Consider the following 27,052-nt stretch of genomic DNA (forward strand, 5'->3'; position numbering starts at 1 on the left):
AGTGGGTGGGTAGGGGAACAGAGGTGGGGGGAGGGGTATGGGAATCTTTCGGGATAGCATTTGAAATGTAAATAAAGAAAATAATAATAATAAAAAAAAAGAAATGTAAATAAATAAAATAATTAGTAAAAAGACAAAAAAAAATAAAATCTATCTTACTAGATACTAGAATATCTATTACTGATTGCTTCTTGCATTCATTTGCTTGGAAAAAAAGCTTTGCAGCCCTTTATTCTGAGTTAATGTCTATCTTTATTACTGAGGTATGTTTCTTGAATGCAACAGAATGATAGATCCTGTTTTTCCATCCATTCTGCTAGCCTGTGTCTTTTTTTATTAGGGATCTGGGTCCATTGACGTTGAGAAATATTAATTACCAGTGATTGTTATTTCTTGTTATTCTGATGTTGGTGGTGTGTGCGTGTGTGTGTTTGTGTGTGTGTGCATGTGTGTGTATGTGTGCCTTTTTTGCTGGTATGGAATTACTTATTTCTTGTGTTTATTTGGATGTAGGAATCCTCCTTTAGTTGGAGTTTTCCTTCTAATAATTTCAATAGAACTGACTGTGGCTAGATAGCATTTGAATTTGGATTTGTCTTGAAATATCTTATTTTCTCCATTGAAGGTGATTGGGAGTTTTGCTGAGAATAATTAGTTAGGCATTTGTGGTGTTTTAGAGGTTCCAAGTCCTGTTTGATTGTATTTCTTTAAGGGATTCATTTCATCTTCTCTTTAAGGGCCTCTATCATCTCTATAAGATTAGATTTAAGGTCATTTTATTATGTTTTGGTTATATTAGGGCATCCATGTGTCATATTGATCTGGGTTTTGTGGATGGTGTTCTTTCAAGGGCCTTTAAACATCTGGATAGTTTTGGTCACTGAATGTTCTTGTTGTACTAGGTATTGGGAGGGCAGTTAACCTCTATGATCCTGGTGTGGCAAGCCACGGATGGGTATCCGTGGGCTGTAGGTCTCTATGGTTCAGGATCCACAGGTCTGATGAAGGTAGGCAGAGAGTTAGTGAGAGAATGGAGGTCTCCTGTGCTAGCGGGTGGCTAATGACAATTCGCCTTGGTCCAAAGGACTCATCTAGCAGGAAATACGGGTGAGGGAAGGGAAGCTGACCTGTATGGTTCAAAAGTAGCAGGTATGATGAAGATGGAGGAGAGGTGGTGGGAGAATGGAGATATCAGGCTGCTCAGTGAACCTTGGCTTGGCCCAGAGGACTCAGAGATCATGGAATATGAGTGGGGGAGGGGAATTTTATCTGTATGATTCAGGACTGTCAGGTCAGATGAAGATGGGGGGTGAGGTAGTGGGAGAATGGAGGTCCCTCTGAGGTAGCAGACTGTTCAAAGTATCTTGGCTTGGTCCAGAGTGCTCAGTGACCAGAGAATATGGGTTGGAGAAGGGAAGCTTACTTTTATGGTTCAGAATCCACAGGTCTGATGAAAGTGGGGGAAGAGGTGGCAGGAGAATCAATTTATATATTCTTGGACTCATGTTTTCAGAGTTCTTTCCCACACTGTTATGGACTGTTCTGAAGGTCACAACACTTCCATTTTGCTGAGGAACACCAGACAGATTCTTACTTCATGTAATTGTGCTGTTTATGATTATCATAGAATCACTAACCTTGGCAGGGAGAACATTCCCCAAAGGAGAAAGAACATAAAGTAAAATATATAGGTTATTATACAAACAAGCTTTAAGCCTATAGCAGCAGTAAGCACTAGAGACATCCCATGCCCTGCTGGCTCTGCTCCCAACATCCCTTCCATAGCCATGTCCAGACTGGCACCACATTAACTATTACTTGATACAAAATGCTGCTTATCTGCTCCTTCCCATTTGAATCTTACCTCACAGCTTCCCCCAACAATCGTATTTAAAAATAGCAAACTCTTTTTCTCTTGCTGGTATACTACTCAAGTGTATGTATGGCCACTATATGTACAGTTTCCTTAATTAAAAAATGTTATGGTCTAGAACATAACTGAATTCATGTTAAAATTTAAAAATGATAATTTATAAAATATCGTATAAATGTAACTTTTATTTTCCTGACACAATTGTCATCTCTGAGGCTTTCTAATTCAGGATACTAACATACTCCTAGAGCTGGAAGCTTCTCATGACAATTTTATCTATGCCCAGAATGTTTTCAGCCTCTCAGACTAACTGCTGAATAAGTTCACCCCTGTAGTTCAATCAGCTTCTTCTTAGTCTCTGCTTCCTTCTGTTTTCACTTTTGTCTAACTTGTTCTCTCTCTCTGCAACCTGTCTCTGTAGAAGTATCCTGGTCAACCTGCCACCTCTCCTTTCTTTCTCTGCTCTGCTCACTCCTAAATAGCCTCCTTTTTTCCTCTCTGTTCTTGTGAGAGTTGGGCAGATCCAATTCTGTCAAATCTTTCTCTGATTTGTCATTTTTGTCTGACACTAAATTAGACATCACTTTCAAATGTGGTTTTTCTTTCTATAAACTAACTATACATTGTTTCATATCAAATGTATATACTAAGACATGTCTATACTCCATCTAGAGTCATTACAGCTGTGTGCTAAGGGCTGAGCCACACTACCACTAGAAGCAGGTTTTATTTTTTTTTTAATAAACGACACAAATCAGGGTTCACAGTATGATCAAAGATCCTTCAACACTACAGTTTATAATTATCATAAATTATACACAGAATAAAATAAATATTTAATTTTCCATCACTAAGAGTGTTTTACAAACCTTATGTGGAAAAAGTATTAAAGGGCTAGGTGAATACACACATGGTAGAAGACATACCTAGAATACTCAAGGCCCTAGGAAAGAAGGATAGAGGAGTAAAGGGAGAAAGAAGTGAGGAGTGTGGAGGAAAAGGGAGAGAAGACTAAGGGAGGACATCTTACAAATAACAGCAACAGAATTAGTTACCCTTATCACATGTGTATGTGGCTAACTCTGTTCCATTGCTAATGAGTTTTGGTAAGACCAGTCAGTGGTAGTGGACCATTTCTCTCCATCAGACAATGTTTCCTGTCTAACAGTCTTAGTCTCTGAATTTCATTGATTCAAAGTTCATGTAAAGTATATTTTATTTAATAAAAAATGTCAGGAAAGATTTCTCTTTTTACCTTTTCCTGGAACATTGCAACCATAAATCTTCTTTACTATACCAGAGTGACATCATTCCTGATGTCTAGTCTGTGCCTTCCCTTGGCCCTAATGTGTCTCTCACATCTATATACTTCATGCTTAAGAATTAGTGGTGAGTGAATTAAGTTTAGTTTGCTGTTAGGAGTAGTGTGTAATAAAAATAACTATGGTTTTGGAAGAAGGAAATGGTAATCTGTCTAGAAAAGAGATAAAAAAGAAACATAATTTCACTTCTTAACTCTTTAATAAAGTAAGGCAAATAACTACGAAACAATTGATTTAAAACAATTTCATAAATCACCTAAAAAAGGCTGAAAGGTAAGGCCTTACTTCTAGCCAAGTTTATTTTGGGAAAAATTACATGCTTCTACAGTAAATGCATTATACTCTAAAATATTTAATCAAGACACTGAATGATAAGCACTTCCACAGATTTTTCAGAGCACGTATTATAAAGATGCAAATCACCCTGTCTGTTTTATTTGTATCACTTTGTAATTGAAAATAATAAAAGCAATAGATCTGCACATCTCACAGAGGAATTAGAGCACTGCCCTTATATGAGTGAGGCTCTGGGTTTGGTCCTCCACACCAAAAAAGGGGAAGTTAACTTTCTGCTTATGTTAAACCTTTTTTGAGTTCACCACCATGGAAATTGTGTTGCCAGTGATTTACATGTGTTTGTAAAAGCAAGCATATAAGAAACTCACGTACAGCCTATTCTGCTTCCTTAGCCAATGAAGACTCAGTCTGTAGAAGGTAGCAGACATCTTAAAACTCTCTAATCAATACTCTAATGTTATAACAAACAAGATCAAACAGATAACACAATATAAGATCCCCTTAACAATTGATTCCCAGACCAAAGAATGGGGTGTACTTCAATATGTCCTTGTTCTCACAAATGTAATTACTGTCCTGGGACACATGAAGACAATATTCTAGCATTTCTGCCATGAAGTTATCCTGGGGGAAAGGCATTTAAGCTTGTCAATCCATCTCTTTAGGATGTTTTCAAACTGTTTTATGGAGGAGCACTGGTGCTACACAGCACTGTAGCTGTCAGCTCATGTTTCAGAGTCTGAAGGAAGTACAGCATCATTCCCAATCAGGCCTATGGCTTTCTCGGACTTTTATATTCTGACCTAAGGAAAATGCAAATTTTATTGATTATCAAATTTTGCTCTGAAATAAAACAAATGTTTGTGTAAGCTATGAAATATATGAGAGATTGAAAATGTCTGTGCTTTGTAAAATGTCCCAGCAAAGTACTGACATGTTTCCAGGTGACTTTATGGCATATGAACCTGACATTACCACTCAGCACTGTGGCTCAGCCCTAGTAAGGGGAACACACTTAAATCAGAATGTTTCTTGATAACATAATTTCTCAAGGTGAAAGCTGACAAAAAGACAGAGTGCATGTGGCAATCATCTGGATATTTCTGTCTTTTTCACTTTATCTCATAGCAATTAGTTGGAACGAGCTGTTATATATCATATATTAAACAGCTTAGCAAAAATGATTTCTACTGTTTAACTTGAAATGGCATCTAATAAGTAATGATGTATTTCCAAGCGTAATTGATAACTTGTAATCAAGATAAATGTCATCTCTTGTGATGAAAGAAGTAACCCAAAACTTGACAATAAAATATAATAGTTTATGTTTACAAGTAAGAAAATCCAATTCTAGTTAATAGTAACACATCATCCCACATGGAAGATAGGTGTAATGAAATTAATTGCTACAAGGCTATGATTTGCAATGCAGTTATTGAAGTGTTAATAACAATATGCCCTTCAAGAAGTTGTCTTCAAGTAAATTCTTTTAAGATTTAGGCCTAATTATGAAATATTCTTTCTAATCAAGGATTTTGGGTCTTCCATCATTGGGAGGGTACTTGTCCTTAGCTACTTCTAATGTACTCTCTTGAACATGTTGGCAAACATCACTGTATTTTCATGATTCATGATTCCTGATCAGCACCCAGTGGTATTCTCTTAGGACAGGGATCACATCCATGTTTTTCATCACAAGCTCACCAGAAACACCGATTATGATAAATTTCAGGGATTCTAAAATGTCTAATTTTTTTTCTTGAATTTGTTAAGTAGAAGCACGTCCATGCCAGGTTATTGTTGTCTGTCCCTGACTAAGCTCTTTATAAAGAGATGGGTACAGGCATCATGCAGAGTCCTCAGCTTGGCACCACTCGGGTCCTTCTGAGCCCTCATGATAGACCTTTTCACTCAGCAGTGGGCTCAACACAATGATTTACAAAGTTCCTTAGGTGATTCTCATATATATTAAAATGCGACATTATAGTATAAAGAATTCTCAATACACTGTACATAGTTTTACTGGAATTTTTCTAGTGTACTAATGGTTTATAATAGAAAGTGCTATTTTAGAACAGGTTGTGAATCACTTTAATGTCTCAAGAATTTTGTTCTTAAGATTCTCATTTCATGTTAGGAACCACTTTCTTTCTGTGGAATGAATTGTGTGTTTTGTGAGGGAAGGCTGACTCGGTTTAAATTACTGGAACAGATCCTGAGACAAGTATTTTCATAGAGATAGCTCATTAAGGAGACATTTCCAGAAAGTACAAGGAGGAACAATAAAGAAAATAGAACAAGATTGTCTTACCAGGAATGGGATCTGAATGTAGGTAAATAGGGCTCCACCTGAGGAAGATGCTTAAAAAAAAAAAAAAAAAAAAAAGCTTCAGAATTGGCACCCAGAAAGGACTTGTGGTCCAATGCATAGAAGCCAATACTGTGGTCAACTTTTGACAAAAGAAAAAGTTTGAAAGCAAGTCAGCCAAAAGAAAGCTAAAAGCTGAAGAGGAGAAAAGCTGTACCGTGTAACGTATATCGGATCGGCTGGGGAGTGGGGTCGGTGAATTTGTAGGGAGAGGAGGGAGCTGCTGCTTGTTGAGTGGACATTGAGACGGGGATGCTAGACTTCATTTTAATACCTGTATGTGTTCCTGCCACCTCTACATAGTTTACATGATTCTTTTCAGTTGTGTGTGTGTGGGGGGGGCACTATCATGGTCTCTCTGGGTAATAGAAAGCTTATGACATCGAAAGCCACAAACCAGAATAGCTGTTTTGCTTCTGCATGTCTCCATTCTTTGAAGCTAAATTTACCCTTGAGTGGTTTCTAGGGTTTCCTGAACGAAAATTTAAATACATTGCCATGGGAGGAATGAGTGTCCAGAGATTCTCAGGCTTTGGAGGTTTTAGAGTCACCCTATGTAAGGATGGAGATGAAGGCATTCATCTGTTTCCCCCTTGTTTGTGCTCTGAGCTCAGCAAGCCCAGTGCTGCTCTGTTTCTAGCATGGGTTTGAGTTGACGTCAGCAGTTCGTGTGTACTGCTAACCCAGCACATCGCAGCTCTTCTGCTCTGAATGAGGAGTGATTTGTTCACCTCTGATTTGGGACAGGCAGAAATCTAAAGACTGTGATAATCTGTACCTTGCGAGCTTTGTCCAGTTTTGTTGTTTTATAATGAGCAAAGTTCCTTGTGACCCTATTAGGAAAACAGGATAATTTAACTGGTTGAGATTGGAATATTAGAATGTCACTGACTGGGAGAATAGGACAAGAATAAAACTAAAATTCTTGAAAAAGAACTTGTAGTAATAATTAAGGGTCTAAGTAATAATTAAGGATCTAGTAGATGTTAGAAGTCATTTATTTGCCATGACAACAAAAACAATTAAGCAAAACAAAACAAAACAAAACCAATTCAGTGTGCATGCATTCTATTTTTTTTTAAAGGAGTGAGTAGTGAACTTTAAGATACATTAGTGGCAGTTAAGGCAACACTGACTATTATACAGAGAGAATGCATTTATAAACATGTACAGACAGAAGATGTTATGTAAAATGTCTAAGAACAAGCAGACATAAACTTACCAGTAGCATAGGATCACTAGTGCATTTCAGTTGACCTGGTGTGTGTGCCTAGTGTGATCATTGCATCGGTTGCTGAGTCAAGTTCTGTAATTCTTTTCTGCATGTAGTAGCATTTTGTTTGGGCAGAGAGCAGTTAGTGGTTTGGTTCCAAGTGGCACTCTGTTACTAAACACATTTCTAACACCATAAGGTGATTTGCTAGTGGTAAGAAAAGGTAGCTTATATCCTGAAATGGCATAGAGGAGAAATCCAGTCACTTAGAACTCTGGATATTGTCCATTGCTGCCAAGGCCCACTCCATAACAACTGTTTTTTACTGTCGACTATAAGACTATTTTAATGTCGAAAGAATGGCTCCAGAGGTTTAAAAATGAGGGAAAGTAGGAGTTTTGATTACTTAATTAAAGGCTTTAATGGTCAAGCTTCAATTAAGCCTAAACTTTTGAGGATTACAGACACCATAAGTAGTTTAGGTGATGGAGGTGGAAATTCACATTTTGTATTTACATTTTGTCTCTTTGGACAGTTAGAAACCAGTGAGAATTACGTTGACATCTTTTGATTCCAGAATCACTAATACTCTTGAAACTTCTAGAAAGCACAGTTTCAATATAATAAATAGTGAGCTAAAAGACAGCAGAAATGATGAGTGACATATGCCTTATCACGTGCAATAACATTGTGAAGCAATCAACTTCACCAATGATGAGTTATGAATGTTGCAAGATAGAGTCAAGCTACATACAAACGCTTTCACTAGTGTATGAAAAGCACTAAACCCATTAACTGCCCAAATGCAGACAGTTGGTGTTTAATTTGCATTTTGGTTTTTGGCATAATTGCTGGGAATCATTGTCAGAGTTCTTCTCTACCAGTGTTATACACTTCCTCATATGGTGATGTTGCAAGGTTCTGCTGTGATTAAATTAATGTAATGAATAGCTACCTTTCAATATGGATCAGGTAGAGAAATACGTATAAGTAGGCGTAGTTTACAAAAGCCTGCATATGTAGTTAAACTAAACAGATATGTGTATTAAGCTTTTAGATTGTTGATCATTGCAGCAGAATGTCCAATACTAAAAAGGAGGTGAGGATTAAGAATCACCAAGAACAGATTTTCTTACACCAGGTCAGCACCAATGGGCATGTGCTGAAGCAGTAGACTCACTGTTTGAACTGCTCAGAATATTTAATGGTTTATTGCTTATCTCTCTGAGATGGACAATTATCCATATGGTTCATGGAATGATATAAATGAGAACAGTGGTGAGCCCGCAGATTGTTCTGCAGCCTTCAGTTTAACTACAGCTTTCATTTGAAAACCTGCATAATAGTTTCTGCAACTATGAGAAACAGAGCTAGGAGAACATTTTCATATAAAAGTTGTGAAAATTGCTGCCTTCTACTTATGCCTAATCTTATGACTTCAGTGAGTCACTCAAAGTTTTGTTCTCTCAGTTTCTTTTACTTTTCTTCTTTTTATTTATTTATTTTTTTAATTTTATGAGGGTTTTCTTGCATGTCTGTATTTGTACAATGTGAGTGTAGAGCCCAGAGCAACCATAAGAGGACTTCAGATACCTAAGAACTGGGGGTAAAGATAGTTGTGAGCTGCTATTTTGTTTCTGGGAACCATGTCTGGGGCACTGGCTAGAGTAGCAAATGCTCTTTACCATTGAGCCATCTCCAACCCTTTATAAACATATGTATACATTTATTTTTGTATACATTTATATGTAATTTATTTATAAAATGTATAATATATTAATTATATATGTGTATATGTTGTACATTGTGTAACTTAAATAATTAAGATACTTGGAATTTAGCAAGATCTTTATATATGCATAAATAATGTTAATCTTCATACTTATATAATTTTCTTAGGGAGATAAAGTTTGCAGACACACACACACACACACACACACAGAGTGTGTGCATGTCATATAATACTCAGAGCATCCATATACATGATTATCTAGTGCTTGATACACACTAAGTACTCAGTAAATATTAAATTACATTATTTGATTACTGATGCACTACAAAAATTATTTTCTAAATTATACTTAGTAATTTCTGTGTTGACCTTAGCACCATATTTATGGGAATCCTGCTATTGTGGATACAATTACTGATTATTTTTTAGGACAGACCAGTCATGAAGATGACATTTTTCTTACGGAGTTTACCAAAGGGAGTGGAATAGCACACAAAAGGCAACCTGTCCTCTCAATGGCTTGCATGAGCACAATTCCCTTGGGGATGATGGGGTCAGAAATCAGCCAAACACAGGTAGAAAAAAATTTGCACTGCATAATAGACATAGGGAAGAAAGATAGTTACCATCTGAAAAATGGTTGTTCATGTAGAATAGAGCAGAAATTCACAGAGTGACCAAAGGATGTGAAAGCTCACTGCATGAAGGGCCATGTGTGGCTCTGGCTGTAATTGGACACTGAGAAACTCTCTTACATTCTCTCTCCCTTTCTATTCTTCCATTTCCCCCTTTCCTCCCGTCTTTCTTTTTTCTTTGCTTCAAGCTACGGATGAAACACACACACACACACACACACACACACACACACACACACACACACTTTATAAATCTTACCAATTAAGTGTCAATATGCCCCTAAACTGTCATTTTAAATCTTGATCAAACTTCCACTAAAGGCTTGCTCATTTATGCTGTCAGTCACACTTAGGAACTAATGTATCCTACCAATGATCATTTGACTATTAAAAATAAATAAACACTCTAATGGTATTTCCTAGTTGTTCACTAGAATGTGGTGAAAGGAATCGTGAGAATCTTAGAAACAGTGTTAGGATCTGGGGAGCCTCTGTAAGGTGTTTCATGTACAAACGTCAGGCCCTGACTTTGTGTGGTCTGCACCTAGGTAAAATACCAGATGTGGCATTTTATACTTATAACCCCAGAATTCAGGACATTGGGACAGGAGGATCCCTGGAGCTTACTTGACTAGGAGCCTGGCTGACTCAGATAGGATCACGTGCAGCTAGAAACCCTGCTTCTAGCATAAAAGGAAAGCTGGGCGTGGCGGTACATGTCTTCAATCCCAGCACTTGGGAGGCAGAGGGAGGCAGATTTGTGACTTGGAGGTCAGCCTGGTCTACAGAGTGAGTTCTAGGACAGCCAGGGCTACACAGAGAAACCCTGTCTCAAACAAAACAAACAAAACAAAACAACAACAAACCATATATATATATATATATATATATATATATATATATATATATATAGTGTTTGAATAAGAATTCAAAACCGATTCTGATCTTCAAACACACACACACACACACACACACACACACACAATCACACAATCTTGGCACAATAGGCTTCTGATTGACACAACAAAGATACAAGAATCCTACAGTGTCAACATAAACTCCAAAAGAATTTAAAATAGAGGCAAATATAATGGCAGCCATCTGTATCCCAACACTTGTGATCTGGGAAAAAGGTCAGGTCAAAGCCAAACTCAGCTATGTAGTGAATTCACGGCCAAGAAGACAAACCTGAAATGTATTTAAAAGAGAAGTAGAAACAATAAAACAGTAACCCATTGACTTAACAATAATCATCAGACCTTTATATTCTTATCAAGTACTGACATTTTGAGTTTACTTTTAATCACTATTCAGTCTTTGTTGAACCATACAGCACACAGGAAGATGATCTAAGGCATGTGATGAAGGCAGAGTGGATTTCCTTGGATTGGCACACATCTTTACACATTGAGAAACAGTTGGTATCACAGCGTTGGCCAGTTCACTACTGTGGCACGATTCCATCTCCTAGGGGGTGTGGAAAGACCCAAGTGCACAGAAGAAACAATAAATCTAGCAAATCCATTTATGAAATAACTTTGGCAGCCATGACACGAGGATTTGGATGGAAGTATTCGTGATCTTCCAGCTGGAAGGTCAGAGCACAGCTTCCAAAGCAAAAGGCAGAAAGTGGGGTGGCAGAGAGTAGCTCCCTGAAGATAACAGAAGAGAGCTGGGCTCCACACTGAGCACAGGGAACCACTGACAAGACAATGGGCTGTGGAACAGCCCCCTGATGCCCAATAGAAAGTGAGGGTTTCAGGTGCCATCTGCTCTGTCAACTTGGGACTTAGATCCCATGTGCCTGAGCACTTCACTGCCTCCTTATACCTTGCTTCTGTGCTAGGAAGAAGGCCATGAAAACAAAAGAAGCCACTTAAAGAAATGGCATTCATAAGTACCCAGTGTGAATGTATTTGCTGAGTTTTAGGAAGAGCAGCGCCGCCGTGTGGTCTCTGACCTCAGGTGCACTGAGCTGTGGTCCTATTAACCTACATGGGGACCATTAGAGCAGCTGAAATGAGCTCCAAACAAAAAATAAAAGTCGCTTATATCAACCTTGTACGTCTTACCCTCTTTATTGAAGGGAATACAGTACAGTGATTTGGTTTGGTGTGGTGACAAATCTTTAAAAGCTGCACAGATGGGTGCGTGTGCGTTTCCGCACCCACCCAACAGCTCTGGATTCACGAATGAAAATACACACACACACACACACACACACACACACACACACACACACCCTTTATGTTTAATAAGCCTTAACTTGCTCAACAGCTGAGAACTTCCAAATCTCAGCACAGCTAGCACACACTCCCCTCCTGTATTTCTGGTTTAACACCTTGTAAATATATATTTTATCTTTGCTGCTCTGTTTCCTTCTGGGCCGCCCTCCTATGGGACTGATTTCCCTTTGTACCTACATTTAGGCCGTCTCACTCTCCTGGTCCTTCTTTGTATAGTCTCTCCTATGCCCCTCTCATGGCGAAATCCTCTTCTCTTCCCCTACTTTTTTTTTTGGCCTGGGAATTTTAAAACTCCCTCCTCTTTCTTCCTGCCCAGCCATTGGCCATTGGCAACTATATTTCTCAGTCAGAACCAACTGGGTGCAGGCTTCTATAAACCTACTTGCAGGACATTGCAAACAGGAAGTTTGGGCGTCTACAGTTTAGTTTTTGTCTTTTTCTCAAACAAACAAACAAAACAAAAGGAAGGAAAGTTGTGTCACCATCTGGTATAAACCATTATGTCTGACTTGTGACTTACATGAACATAGCAGTTCACCAGTTGTTCTTGCTTTGTGAAAACAGGTCAGCTTGGCTGTGCAGTCTTTAGGGCTACTGTGGAACTCTTTGTTCAGATTGCAAAGCATTTCAATGAATTTTAGACATTATGGAAATGTATGGGTACATTGACATTGTTTCTAGTTTGCAGTTCTTGAAACATTTTAATTACATAAGATCTACAGTAGGGAAAAAGTTTCTTTATGAAATTCATTTGGAATTATGTCATTCCAAACATCTTGTACTGGAGGCCATTAACACATCTGTTAAGACACAGTAGCTGATGGTCATTGTAATCTTAGCATGGTCCACCATCTCTTATCCTCCTGATGATTGTATAATGTGGGGACAACTTTATCCATATCGACAAATAGAATCTGAAGCTTGCCAGCTTGGTAGTTTGTGGGAGGATACATGAAGAAAACAAAATGAATGCATTGATTCTGATTTTAAAGTTACTGTTTGTGAATATGGAGCTTCAGTCTATGATCTAAACTTGTGTTACATCTTAGTGGCTTTCCTGTTCATTACACTTCTGAGTTGATGTTCAGCACTTTGAGGAGCAATGCAGAATACCATGTGTCAAGCTTTATTTATGGCACTGTTTTTCAATGTTTCTGGTTGCAAAGCATTGAACTGTCACACAGAAGTAAGCTCTAAGCAGTACTGAACGAGTTATATTATTACTGATTAGGAGCAGGAAGGGAGTTGTTCTTCCACATTTCTCCAGCTACTTCTTCTGAAATAAGTCTTGGGATATTTTACATAGGTCTTCCCCTCAATGGCTTCTACCTTGTGTCTGGCATAGGCAGGAATAAAGAAGTAAACATCTGCTGTTCTGGCTGCTACAGTGTATCACAAACCTTTGTATAAATATTCAGTGTATACTGCAAAGGAGGCATGTGTAATTTAGTTGAGCCACAAGCTTGAGTGAAATAACAGAATGTTTCTGTTATTGTTTAGTCAATTAAATTGTCCTTTCTACTTGTAGACTCTGTTCTGCATTTAATCCCAGTGAGATACACACTCTGGCAGTGTGCTTGATTTCTTTACTACAGATTGTCTTAGCACAGCTAAAGATTTGAGAACGAACAGTGGAAGACATAATGATAAATTGTTGGGCCTTACTAAACACTCAGAAGTCCTAAGGTCCTGCCAGTGACAGATGGTCTGTCCTTACTCATGGCTCGTCTCCATGACAGGGCTTTGATTCCTCTGTCACCTTCTTTTTAGCGGAATTCACTTAAAGTAAGCTCAGCCTTGTGGAAGGTCTCCTTTGTTATAATTACATTGCTAAACGTAGAAGTGGACCGGTCTCCACAGCACCGCGCCGCATATGGGACATGCTCTTTACACACTCCTAAATACCCATGTCTAATGCTGAAAAAGACTTATGTGGTGAGGATATTCAAAACAGATTACCAAGAAAAACCCCTCTTTCCTCATCCCCTGTTACTCTACTGAGTTCAGCTGCTGTTCCTGCTGGATAGCTTTCTCAGATTTGCCTTTTCCATATAGCTTGCTGTTGGCTCTGGGTGGCCCAGGAGGGATGTAGTCTTTTAGGCACCTTTTCTGAGTCATCATGGTAATAAATGCTAGCATTGAATTATGACTCCCTATTTTATTATGACCTCAGATTTTTGATGTTTTATTTAAACATCACAACTTGAAGTTACTAATAATCCATACAACGAGCCCTGAGAATTGCCAACAGTAATGTGCTCGGATATGAGAGAAGTCCTATTATTTTTTTTTTTTTTAAAAAAAGGTGTATGTTGGAAGGGGAATTTCAATCCAGTTCCAGTAAAATGTGAACTGTGCTATTTAAGTAAGAAAAATGGGAAAAAAAAAACGTATAGTTGTTTAGTTGCTGTGTCAAAACAAAAGAACAAAAATTTGACTAATCTGCCTAAGGGAGGAGGGCTTTATTTTGATACAGTGTTTAAGAAGCAACACAGTCCACTTTGACAGAGAAGCCAGAAATGCAAAGTGTGTGGGGGGCGGTGGGGGGGGGGTTGTTGCTGAAGCCTTGTGCCTACAGAAGCCAGAAGGGGCATCAGATCCCCTTGGACTGGGACAAAAAGGCAGTTGTGAGCTGCAGTGTGAACGCTCACTGGCAGCACATACTCTTAATTTCTGTCCTGTCTCTCTAGACTCCCATTATGTACTTAGATCAGTATAGCTTAATATTTATTTTTAAAGCATGGGATCCCTTAGTGGAGGCATAAAATTCTGTGTCCCCAGCCTATGGGATGGTGCTGTGTGTATTCATGGTAGGTCTTTTCAGCTAAGTTTAGCCTTTTGGGAAACAACCTCTTAGATATACGTGAAATGTGTTTCCATGGTAATTCTAAATCCAGTCAAGTTGACAATGAGAATATATCATTGGAGAAAAAATTCTTTCTTAAATAAATTGTATCATAACTCTAGAAATAAATACAAAGAACTTAGAAGTTCTAGGATGCCCCAAAATAATTAAAATAGTAATGTCTTAAATCCAGAATTTGGTCCTTTAACTCAGCAATGCTACTAGTTTGAGGCAGCATTACTGAAACTTAAGCAGTATTACTTAGAAATGGAATAATATTACTAAAAGTATTTAAATTATCAGGTAAACCAATATGGATATCCAGCTGTCATTTGTTGTTCCTTTGTGACAGTTAGCTCCATAGTTGCTTGTTTTTAACTGTATCTTTCTTAAGAATGAGCACTGTCATCCAGGGCTGCTAATCTGTGAGAAGGACAGCACTGTTACCCCCACTTCTCCTTTAATTCACTGAGGGGTTTCAGCCTCTCTGATAGGCCTCCTGTACCTTCTACTATAATTCAGGTCTTCATCATTCAAGTTCCTAGGGTACAGACTGTTGAGCTCCATTGTTTTTGATGCCACTTTCATATCTATCTTTCTGTTTCTAATCAGTAACATTCAGTTAAAAAAAAAAAAATCCAAGAATCCATGTGATCTTATTATTAATTCATGAACAAATTAACCTTGACCTAAAGGAATTCTATTCCTCTTTTAGTGGAGCTTTCTCCAGATAACCTTTCGTATGTATTATAGGTTTTTTGAAAATAAATTTGTATGTATAAATATTCTTTATTCTATGATTAAAGGGACAGAGCATCTCTGTCTTTTTATTACTGAGTATCATTCTAATAGCAATTGATTTCTTTCTACAAAGAAAAATGCTCTTGTAGAAGGAAGTCTCAAATATTTAATATCCACTAAAATGTCCATGTAATTTTCGGATCAAGCCTTTATCAAGTCACAGAAGCTCCAGTTATGTTAGTAATTACTGTTAATTAAAATTTAAGGTTGTAAAAAGGTACAGAGCAGGTATTAGTATCAATGTTTTACTTTAGACATGAGATGCTGAATTACTATAAAAACTAGACCCAAAATGTAATGTCTCTTATTATTTCGGTGTGACAGCAGGAAATGTGGAGAAAAGTTATTTTCTGTGCTGGAGACAGTGTGACTTTCAAAGTATTCCTAGGCATGACACAGTGTCCACGTGCTGCAAGGTACAGCGAGCAAGCACAAGCAAGTGATCAGAAACACACAGGCATTAGTATGCTGGCACAGGCACTCAGGTTTGGAAGTGTCCTGCATCAGTTGTGCTCACATTATCTGGGCTGGAATCGGAGATGTGGCTTTGAAGAAAAGATATGGAACTAATGATTTTAAACCATCATCACAGAGAAGCACTAGAGGACCTGCCAACTTAAAAGCTGGAAAGGGAGGTTAAAGGACATTGTCTTCTACAGCACATAAGGCATATGGATGGAATAATCAAACATACTCAAGCAGAGGGTCTCATAGTTTCCCGCCTATAGCAAAGAGGTCTCAACTAATGTGAAAATGGACTGATTATTTATCTGCAGTGAATTCTAGTAAGCTTTTCCTTGTTTCAAATTTATACTGCTAAAATTATTTTGTATTGTAATACCCCTTCTCTACTGTTTGTGAGGAACTTGGACTATATCATGGTCTAGAATGAGATTCTTGAATCATGGTTTGAGAGAAATGAAATGCTTGGTCTGGGATGAGACATTTACATCATGGGCTGGGATGCTATGGTTGCTCTTCTTCTTTGTGGAAGCTCCATACTGTTTTGTGTTTTGTTTATTTCAAACCATGGTGTAAAATATTATTTTCACTTTCCTCACAGACTATTTATGCTATCATTTAGTAGTCCCTTAGTCCTGCAATAAAATAACTTTTTAACAATATCTTTATGCAATGACGAGTTCGCCCCTTTGGATTTTCTTGGCCTGTCCACATGGCACAGATTATCATTAAAAAGGGCAATTTTACATAAATTATTTTTTCTATTTTGCCACTGATGTTATTGAGAAGTGCTTTCTGCCTGTGCTGCCTATGGCTTGGCCTTAAGATCTTTCTAACCCATATTTCAGTTTAAAATTTTCATATATATATATATATATATATATATATATATATATATATATGCATATATATATGCATTTTGCCATTTTATACTGTGATAAATTTTTCTAACACCCGAATGTTGAGTTTATCTCTTTCTAAATTCTGATGGAATTTCAACTTATTTTCTAATGCTTTTCATTGTTACTAAATTATTGATAGGCCTCTATAAATATTAATGAGGAAATTTAAAAATTAAAAAAACATCGCTATTACTGTTATAAAATTAAAAGTAATTTTCTATAATTAAAACTGGACATTGTTACATATGAAACATCCATAAAAATTTTTACCTAGGAGCTGGAGAAATTGCTCAGCCTTTAAGAGCACTGACTGCTCTTCTGGAGGTTCTGAGTTCAATTCTGGCAAACACATGGTAGCTTACGATCCCATCTGTAGTGGGATCTGATGCCCTCTTCTAGGGAGTCTGAAGAGAGCAACAGTATACTCACATACATAAAATAAATAAATCTTTAATTTTTAAAAAATTTCACCTGTAAGTGATTATGTATATACCCTAAAAAGAATAATGATGAACCTGAAAGTAAGAAAGAAGCCTTCATTTTCTTCAACATTCATAATTTGTATTATTCAGCAAGTTCATAGGATTCAGATGGCATATTGAATTAGAATATATTGAAATAGTATGATATATCAATATTAAAAATAAGTGAAAATAATTATATATTTGAATTGAAAAAGTATCTGACCATGTAACAAATGTGAATAAAATTTGATTTCTTCTTCTTCTTCAATACACCTTTGAAGCAATGTTTCTCCACATGACAAAGAACAACTCCCAAGTTTCCTTCACACTTTGCAACATCCTCGGTAGTTCATGGAAAACATCTACACTTGAGACAAAGTCTAGTCTATAAATACTATCACTAAACTTACAGTAATAATTTATTACACAGCAGCCTCACTAGTTTTATGCTATTCACATGAACTGCAAGAAGATGTCTTAGAAAAGATACAACAAGAGTGTGCACAGTGGAGACCCTGTTACAAAAGCAGCGCCTATATATGTAGACACACACACACACACATAATTACATACACACATAAAGACACATAAACACACATGCACACACACACAGAGAAACAGAGAGATACATACACATATGTACTCAGATAAGCTTATTTTTGACCTATGCCAAATATTCAAAGTCGGTCAGTCAAGACCAGGAATGATGGTCCACACCCTTAATTACATCACTTGAGGAACAAAGGCAAAAATCTGTGTGAGCTCAAGGCCAGGTCTATATCATATGCTCAAAAAAATTGTTAGTTAACATATTGTTTATTAAGTTGTATGTTTTATATATAACATACTGTGAATGCAATACAAATTGCTTTTTTATTTTACAGTTTAACTTTAGAACTGAATCTACTTCAAATGCATGCAACAAAGCCATTTTTCACAATAGAGTTCAGTCAAAACACTAATATACACTCTGGGATGATAAAAAAAAACATTTAAGTTGTGACTGAATGAGATTGTGGTACTACCTAGATATTTATTACATATATAATAGCACTGAAATGTATTAGAACTAGGAATATGAGATTTAAAATATGTTAAGTCTAAAAACTTATTGTTTAAAAGTTTTTCCTTTTTAAATTTACATTTCTCTATCCTTGATCAATTCTGTTTTCAAGCTTATTTAGCATGTCTCCAGTGCCTGTCAGCAAACCCTGCTGTATCTACACTGCTTGGCTGATAGTGTTCCATCTGTAACTGATCCAAGACTTTTCTAGCAGTGTTTTGTCCACTAATGGAGTGGATCCTTTTAGAGTGACTCCATCTTCGTGATAAATGCTGATGACTTGCTTGCTTTCTCTTCTAGGTGGTGGAGACTAATCTGGTTGCTTTTGACTGTCACTGGATCATCATAAATGAGGTAAAACCCACAACACCTCTGCTATCAACAGCCACTTTTTCACACACAGAACTTCCAAAGGGCCTCACCTCTAAGAGGGAGCAGAACAGGAAGCAAAGAGCTCACTGCTCTCTAATAAAAATAGAAACAAGTTTTTATCTGAATTAAGTAAGTGGAGAAAGCCTTCCCACTGAGAGTCCATCTTTTAGCTTTCCTAGTTGCACACACTGCCTACTTAAGAGACATCATCTATATGAAAAGTTCAGTTCTTCTTTGTGACCAATGTGAATCTCCTAGGGGAGAGTCTGTGTTCCATTTGTATTTTCATGTCTTTTTATAAAAATTTTCACATCTGTCTGCCTACTTAAGGATTTAATGGTTCAGCATATGAACATGAATCAACAAAGAACAAGGTTTTGTTTTTTTTCACCCACAAAGAAATACAACTGTTTTAAAAATCCAAAGATTGTGAAATTCCTTTAGATTCTTTGCCTAACATTTTGCAAAGGTAATACAAAGTATCCAGAGTATGTTGCAATCTAAGAATATTATTTCCTTGGTACTTGCCAGTCAAGATTAGCAAAGACAGCAACAGACTAGATGAGAACAAATGGGTGACAACACATTGCAGCACGATATGACCCCAGAATGAGATGTTTTCCAACTCTGCCTAGAAGTTATAAATAGATTGTGAATCACTTATGTACCAACAATGTTCTTGGAATTATAGGGTGAATACCCAGAGGCATTTATAAGGGTCCAGAGCAGAGAAAGAATATGTACTGAACATAGCCAGAAGACAAGATCTGGCCAGGAAAGACAAGAGAGGAAGAGAGAAGAAGGAGAGGAAAAGAGTGAAAGGGGGAACATAAAGAGAGGCAGAGAGAGACAGAGACAGAGAAAGACACAGAGACAGGCAGACTTTCGATGCTGAGGGAGCCTGGAGGCCAGCATCCACTTCAGTATGCTAGTGTTCACTACAGATAGCCATGGCTCCATTTGGTAGAGGAAAACTGGATTGGCAAGTTCCTTAGGGACACACACTTACCTAACCACCAAAAATCCTCCTATGGTCCAGAACTACCTTTTGGGCCTAACAACTTTCCTGTATAATATATATATCTTCTGCCCTGGGGTTTATTAAAAGAATCAATAAAGTTCTATCCTGACAAAGCCTGGGTAATGACTCAAAAGCTACTGCCACAGTATCCATCTTTTCGTTTTACTCTCGCTATCACTCTCCTGTCATGTGATTGACATGAAAGTGGCAGGGTTATGTGTGTGTCTGAAGATCTGTAGAAGAAAAATGCTGTTCCACTCCAAATGGAAAAGTAAAATACAAATGTTTCTCCTATATAGGCTTCCATCTTTTTAGCTCAGAGTGAAGATACTGACACCATCTCTCCGTCCTCTGGAAGTGCCAAGCTTTAGGCTTTATGGTTTGTCACTATATTCCTTATGCATTTCCATGAGATTCCTGCAGGAAGTGGGGGTGCACTGATCTTTTACAATGACCTTCTGATTGTGCCTACTCATTTTTATCGAAGTGATTATGCATCAGACTAGAAAGAAAGCAACACTGAAAAGAATTTAGTGAACTTTCAGAAATGTTCAGAGAGGAATTTTTGTTTTTTCTAAAAGAAAACTAAAGTTTGAAGATATTAGATAATCTACCAAGTATTTAAAATGTTAGCAAGGGTAAATAATGGGATTTTAACAGCAGTCTTACCAATAAAAAGCTTCAGTTGCTTTTGGCTTTGTTTTAAATTATATTTTTTGAAATCTCCATTGTCTTTAGTTTAACTATTTTGTAGATTTATTTTTGTTTGTAAATGAGAAATCCCTGTTGTCTGCTCACACACAGACTTCTCTTAAAAGGTCTCCTGCTTCAGGTCAGACAGGGAGCCTCCAAAAAGCAGACTAGAAAGAAAAAGGGGGCTTCTTGCCTCCTTAGTGGGTGATCAAACAAATGAATATGATCTCTGCAGAAGGAACCCCTGCATTGTTTCTTTTCCCATCTTCTATGTGGCTCCTACGGTGATACTTGAATTCTTGAAAGCAAATGCGAGTAAAGCAACAAAAACAGGATGGACAGGTGTTTCCCCACCATTCAAGGTCAACTAAAACTTCAGGGAAAAGTGCTCCTTCATAGTCTTCATATTATAAGCTATATTATACAGAAGTAGTAGAGTAGACCAGCATGTATTTCCTTGATGATATTCTAGCTACAATGTTGCAAAAGAAACTATCCAATAACCAAAGCAATTTAACTTGTCCACCACGCATTCAATGTTAGCACTCCAGAAGGTGAGAGAAAAGCTCAATTCTTTTCTCAACCTGGAGACTTTGCTATGAATGCTTTCAAGGATAGTTTCATCATCACTGGCTTGAAACCTTTAGTCTGCTTTACCGCTGGCCGTACTTTATCAGTCCTTGACGGAAGTGCTATTTCTCTCTAGCATTCAATGCTGTTTAGAACAAAATAAAATGTCCACATCCCACACCATTTACATCAGCTACTGCTTTTATCTGAACCAAACAGAAGCACAAAGAATGAGCACATTTGCAAGGAAAAGTATTATCAGCCAGTCTATCCAAGGTCAGCCCTCTCTTTCTATCCCCATTCCACTTAGCAACCTCATTCTCTTGAAGTCTACCTCAAGAAATTTGAACCACATCCTTCTCGCCCATGTTTGTTTGTTTTTTTTGTGTTTTTCCATTTCCATGCTTATTATAAAAAAATTAATAGAGGAATGACGATTTATTCCTATTTCAATAAATGGGGAAAAATGTGGATTTTCAAATTTGTTAAAAAGCTGTGTATCTCCCAGAGTAACAACAAAATCCTCACAGACATGTCAAATGCCTATTTAACTGAACATAAAGTGATTTTGTCTACTTCACTTTGCATAACTATAGTTTAGTAGCTAATTTTAAAACGGATTGCAAAAATTTATTTAATCTTACTGCACCAATAGTTTTATAGAGAGGGATTATAAATCAAAGTTGACATTATGCATTAAGGCACAAGTTGTAGAAACTTGAAAACAGTATATTTCGTTTTAATTTGCAACAAGTACACTGTACTAATGAGAGGCTGTACAGCTCACAGAGAGCAATCAATCAAGTTAGGCCTTGGTGATGGTGTTTCTAGTATCCCCGAGCTCAGTGGGTCTGTCTCCTAACAGACTTCTGTATCAGTAGTAGCATCCCTTTAGGGTCCTAAAGCAAATGGCTTGGTGCTTTATTTGTTTTACAAAAGACTGAGCTTAGCTAGGAAGCTCATCTGGCTCAGTAGCAATGCTACTAACTCCTGACAATGCTAGCTCTGGTGATGCTAGCTCTGATCTTCAATGCCTCCTGTCATTCCAATGGCTTAACATGAGTTTAAAGTCATCGTTCTCTGCGAGTCAATGAGGAGTGCGGTTATGGAAAAAGCCTTTAGTTTGGGGACTTAGAGTCTCATTTTGAAATTTCAAATCTTAGACATTTAATGGATATATTGGATACTTTTTTTAGTTTACTGATTAGTTGACCTCTATGTTAATAATCAATCAAGAAGAAAATTACCATTCTGTTCCTGTTCCTTCTGATTTTTTTTTTTCAGATTCCAATATAGTGTTTGCAAAATTACTTGATGTGAGTGTTGTATTTTCTTGAAATGCCACAGGGTCAACTGTGCCACAGTATGAAGAACACAAACATATCACAAAATCATCTTTTAAAACTGCAGCATAGCAGACTACAACATCTCATTACTGAAATCTGCCAGGAAAGGATAATTTATCATTTTCAATGCATTATTAGCATCTAATACTAAATTTTCAGCTACTGATTCTTTGAAAGGATAGCTAGCAAAACCCTATGACTGGTTCATGCAGTAACATTTCAGTTGCCCAATGCTTACTACTTACTCCCTGCGATTCAGGAACTTCATTAGATGCGAAGAGATGAAAGAAAGAGAAAGCAGGAACCTATGAGAAAAATGGACAACAAACTTTTTCTGAAAGAACACACTTCAGGCTCTCAACTGATTTAACAGATCTTGAAAGTCTTTTTGTCCTCCCACTCTCTCCTTATTTCAACCTGAAGTTGACCTACTTCAGAATTTCAAGAATGACTGAATTCTAAAGGATTTTGGGGGGACAGTGTGTGTTTCTGTTTTCTTAGCAGATAATTTCTTGTGCTTTCCCTCATTGGCCCTTATAAAGTTCAGAGTCCAGTCTACATTAAACAATTAATGTAAATTTAAGGTTTACTTGGATATATTAATTCAACTTCAACTAATTTATGCTTATTAGTAATTAATTTTGGGGGAAATAGTGTTGTGCTTTCCTCCCAAAGAAGTAAAATTAAAAAGTCAGCTATGATGGACAAACCTGTTTTTATTGTAGTATTAATTCTATGTTCATAAATAGATACAAATGAAGACTTCAAAGACAATGTTAGAATTCTGATTCTTCACAGTCTTTAAAAACCCAGATATTTCAGTATCCTTTTATATAAATCAATTAGTATGTTTGGTAGTGCTGGGGTCTCGAGTAGCATTCATTTTTTATGAACTAGCTCTTTTTGGAACTGCTTTCAAAATCATAAAATTTAAACATTACTTTTAAAAATAGTAACATAGACCCTGATTACACAAAGGTTTGCTATAATACAACCATTTACTTAGGATTTTTTTTTCCTATTTTGAAAGTATTTCTTTTTTAGATTAACTGATCAGCTGTCACGAAATATGTATATGACTTTGTGTGTGCATATGACAAGTGTATGCACACTTGGGAACATACGTTTTGGAGAACAAAATCTATTCTTGTCAATATGAAACCCGTCCCAATCAGGCTGCCATACCACTTTGAATAGGTTTGAAGACCAAGAGTCAAAACTAAAACTGCAAATAAAATTTTTGAGACAGGCTGTTCATTTCCCTCAGAATGACAGATTCTTTTCCCTCATAAAATTACTGTTGTTTTCCTTTCTCACATAATGACAGACAAAATATGTTCTATTCAAATTGGCATTCCTTCAGATCTATTTGAAGATATGTAACAGAGAACCTCATCTCACGGAACTTTGGGGTTGCAAGCAGCCCTTTCAGCGTTTGGATACAGACCTGGATACAGAGTTTGTCTTAGGGCAGGTCTCAGGACAGAAGACCTAAACACTGACATAATGTGGGTTACTCTCTTTATTGCCACCATTCTTAAATATGAATCAACATAGTTCTATTAGGGCGATGTGTCTTCTTATATAATTCCCACACAATTTTTTCTTTATTTTTTCATGTCATAAAATCATCCATGAATAAAAAAAAAATCCAAATGACAAGCTTTGAGTCTCCATGATTTTTTATTTATAAACTGTTAATAAACAGTGACTCAATGTCATTTTTTTTTAAAACAAAAGGGAAAACCAGGTAAATGAGCTAACATTTTGCCTGATACAAAGTAGGCATTTTTTTATCTACAGATTTTGATTTTAATATGCTGGCTTGTAGTTCATCACTATGTGAGGATCAGATGAAGATGGTCGTGTTTGCTAAATTTGGGTAAATAGTTATCTGGTTAGGAAAGAAGAATCCCATAATAATGTAAAGAGAAATCAGTGTGTCATTTACTACCTTCTGAGTGAAACTTCCTGGCTGTAAAATGAAGTATTTTAAAACACTGAAAGATATTGAGTAGCAAAGTTGATATTAATTCACTTTAAAAGATTTCAGATGAATATCGGGTATTAAAATAGAACTGACTGGACACTGTTTAATTCTGCTTTATAAGCAGGTAATGGAAAATTCAAAGTACTAGCCTTTTGCCAGACAAAGTTTAGGTGACCAGTGAAATGACACAGACTAAGGGGAAAAGACATTTAAGCTGCTGAAAGCCATTGTTTATGGTGCATTAAGGATTAATCGCCCAGAACTTCCTGATGTTACTGTGGATACAGCTGATGGCAGGTGTTATTTTATTTTTAGAGGAACCTATACTTCATAAAGAACATAAAGAAGGGGTGAGTTTTCTGGCTATATGCCACAAAGAATGATAATTTGTAATGAACATTGTTGAAAAAAAAGAAGAAAACGCTTTCTTGGAGTTCTGCTTCTCTTTATCATACAGGGTTGGCTCCTTGGATAGAAACATAAGAGTGCACACAGCAGCCCATAACGTCCCATCACGAATCACTTATAGTCATTGCATAAAAATCAATTTGCAATAATCTGTTCATCGCCAAAAGCTTTATTGACTTAAAAGGTTTCAAATGGACACGATGGAGCACAGGCTGCTATAGGAAAGAGTGCTGCGAAACTAAACCTTCTGTTTGTCACTTTTGTTCTAATCTTAAGTAAAGCAGATATGTATCCATGAGACACTGTCATTTTTGTATTATTTCTATGTCTGTTATTGAGCCTAAACTTTGAACCTAATTTCAGAATAGGTGAAGGGAGTAGTGAATGAATTTCTTAGAATTTGGCAAGCATGCATACACAGAATCAGTGTCATTTACATAGTGCTAGATTTCATTGACATGGTTCATGCTAATCAACAGAGCTCCTTACATTTAAGTCATGACCACAGGGAAAGTTCACTCTTTCGTCAGTACTTAATGAGAACCAACTCCTTCCAATAAGAAACATATGTGGGCATCAGTAGGAAAACATTTTAAGATAGTGTCTCTGTTTTGATTATAAAAAGAAATAAATATTAAGATATGTTCTATGGGGTTGTGGTGAGGTATGGGGAAAAGGGGTGCCTTGACAGGCCCATGCCTTGGCATCCCTTCCCCCTGAGGGACCAGCCACATGACGGTAGAGTATAGAATAGCGTTTATTCAGGGTGGGAGGGGGGAGTTAAGAGGGTAGTAGAGGCAGAGAAAGGCAGAGAGAGTAGAGAAATGGAGGCCAGCCATGACACCATGGAAAGAGCCAGGGGGTGGGGAGAAGGAATGGGGAGAGAGGGGGAGCAAGAGGGCAAGGGGCAAGAGTAAGAGAGAGAGGTGGGGCAAATAGCCCCTTTTATAGTGGGCCAGGTCTACCTGGCTGTTGCCAGGTAATTGTAGAGAGAAGCATACCTGGCTGTTGCCAGGTAACTGTAGGGGTGGAGTCCAGACAGAATACCAACTGTCTCCTTTGCTTTCTTTTATTTACTTTGTTTAAAACCCTTAATTTTCATTGCTAAGGACAACAAGGATTCATCTTACATCACATCTCCCTTCCTTGGTACACAAAATATATTGAAAGCTATTAATGAATCATAAATTGTAATTAATTTTTATTTTGTGAACTTTCACTATTTTTGTCTTATATTTTCAGCATGATTGGTTATTAAATTGCTTTTAATAAAGCATCTTCAAGCCACATGTTCTATGTAGAAATGTTGAGCCATTAGGTTACATAATATAAAGCAACAGAAAGTAAGTATGACTGAATTCACCATTTTGATGAATACACATAAGTTTCAATGAATACTAACTAAATGAAGTGGATGTGTTAGGATGTGTTAGGTTCCTTTGTACCTCCAAATAACTGGTCAGCAATTCTTTTGTATTTCTGCTACTGTATTTAAGAACTGCTAATTCTTCCTCTTCTTATCTTTTAGGAAATAAATGATGTGGATGTTCAGGAACTTGTCAGAAGGTCCATTGGAAGGTTAACAATTATTCGGCAGACATTTCCAGTCCCCCAGAATATAAGTCAGCGCTGTTTCCGTGGCAACCATCGAATTTCTTCAACACTGTGTGATCCGAAGGATCCCTTTGCACAGAATATGGAGGTGGGTCTTAAAGGATGGGGTATATCTTCCATGGAGCATCTTTGGGGGTCTGGGATGAAATCTCTGAGTGACACTAGAATGAGGTGGCATACATTATTGTTCTGGGTCACATCCCATCCCCTGATGTCTAAGTGCCTTTGGCAGGGAGTGCAAAGAGCCTTTGTCTTTGATCCCTTTGATCCTATTGTAGGAAAAAAATGCCTACTTTCTTAATAAAAATACAATAAGTGAATCTTCTTTCCTTCTAAGCAAACAAGCAGATACAGGACATTTCCTGGAGTGTGGCTGTGATTGACACAAGGCTGCACTTCAAAGTATTAAGTGAACAGAATTGCTTGAGTTCTGTGACATAAAAGCCAGAGATATTTATTCCCTTTTAAAAGGATTTCTAGATTTAAGAACTTTAACTCTTTCTTAGAAAAGAAAAAAAGAAATGAAGGCATATTTAACATTCAGAATGTGCCATTGTACTCTTTGCCCATGCCCAACTCACACAAGGGACAATGGCACCCTAGCATTACAGAAAGTATTTCAAATTAAACACAAATTTCTGAATAGGAGACTGGAGAGTACCAAGTTTACAAAGTTTACTCAGAAACCTGTCTTTTAGACAGCTCTTGGAGACTATTTCTCTTCTCTTCTCTTCTCTTCTCTTCTCTTCTCTTCTCTTCTCTTCTCTTCTCTTCTCTTCTCTTCTCTTCTCTTCTCTTCTCTTCTCCTCTCCTCT

The 27,052-nt window shown here is 37.2% G+C and overlaps 1 protein-coding gene across 2 annotated transcripts in view; it reads left to right on the forward strand.

Annotated features, from left to right (window-relative positions):
* Grid2 (glutamate ionotropic receptor delta type subunit 2) overlaps positions 1–27,052 on the forward strand; it is a 1,393,897-nt gene that overhangs the window by 789,789 nt on the left and 577,056 nt on the right. For both annotated transcript variants that reach the window (XM_029535429.1, XM_021188898.2), the window contains exons 5-6: positions 18,524–18,577; positions 26,152–26,325. In XM_029535429.1, the coding sequence (XP_029391289.1) occupies positions 18,524–18,577; positions 26,152–26,325 (228 nt within the window). The remainder of the gene's footprint in view (positions 1–18,523; positions 18,578–26,151; positions 26,326–27,052) is intronic.

This window comes from Mus pahari, chromosome 2 (genome assembly GCF_900095145.1).
Source record: "Mus pahari chromosome 2, PAHARI_EIJ_v1.1, whole genome shotgun sequence".
NCBI classification, from domain to species: Eukaryota; Metazoa; Chordata; class Mammalia; order Rodentia; family Muridae; genus Mus; species Mus pahari.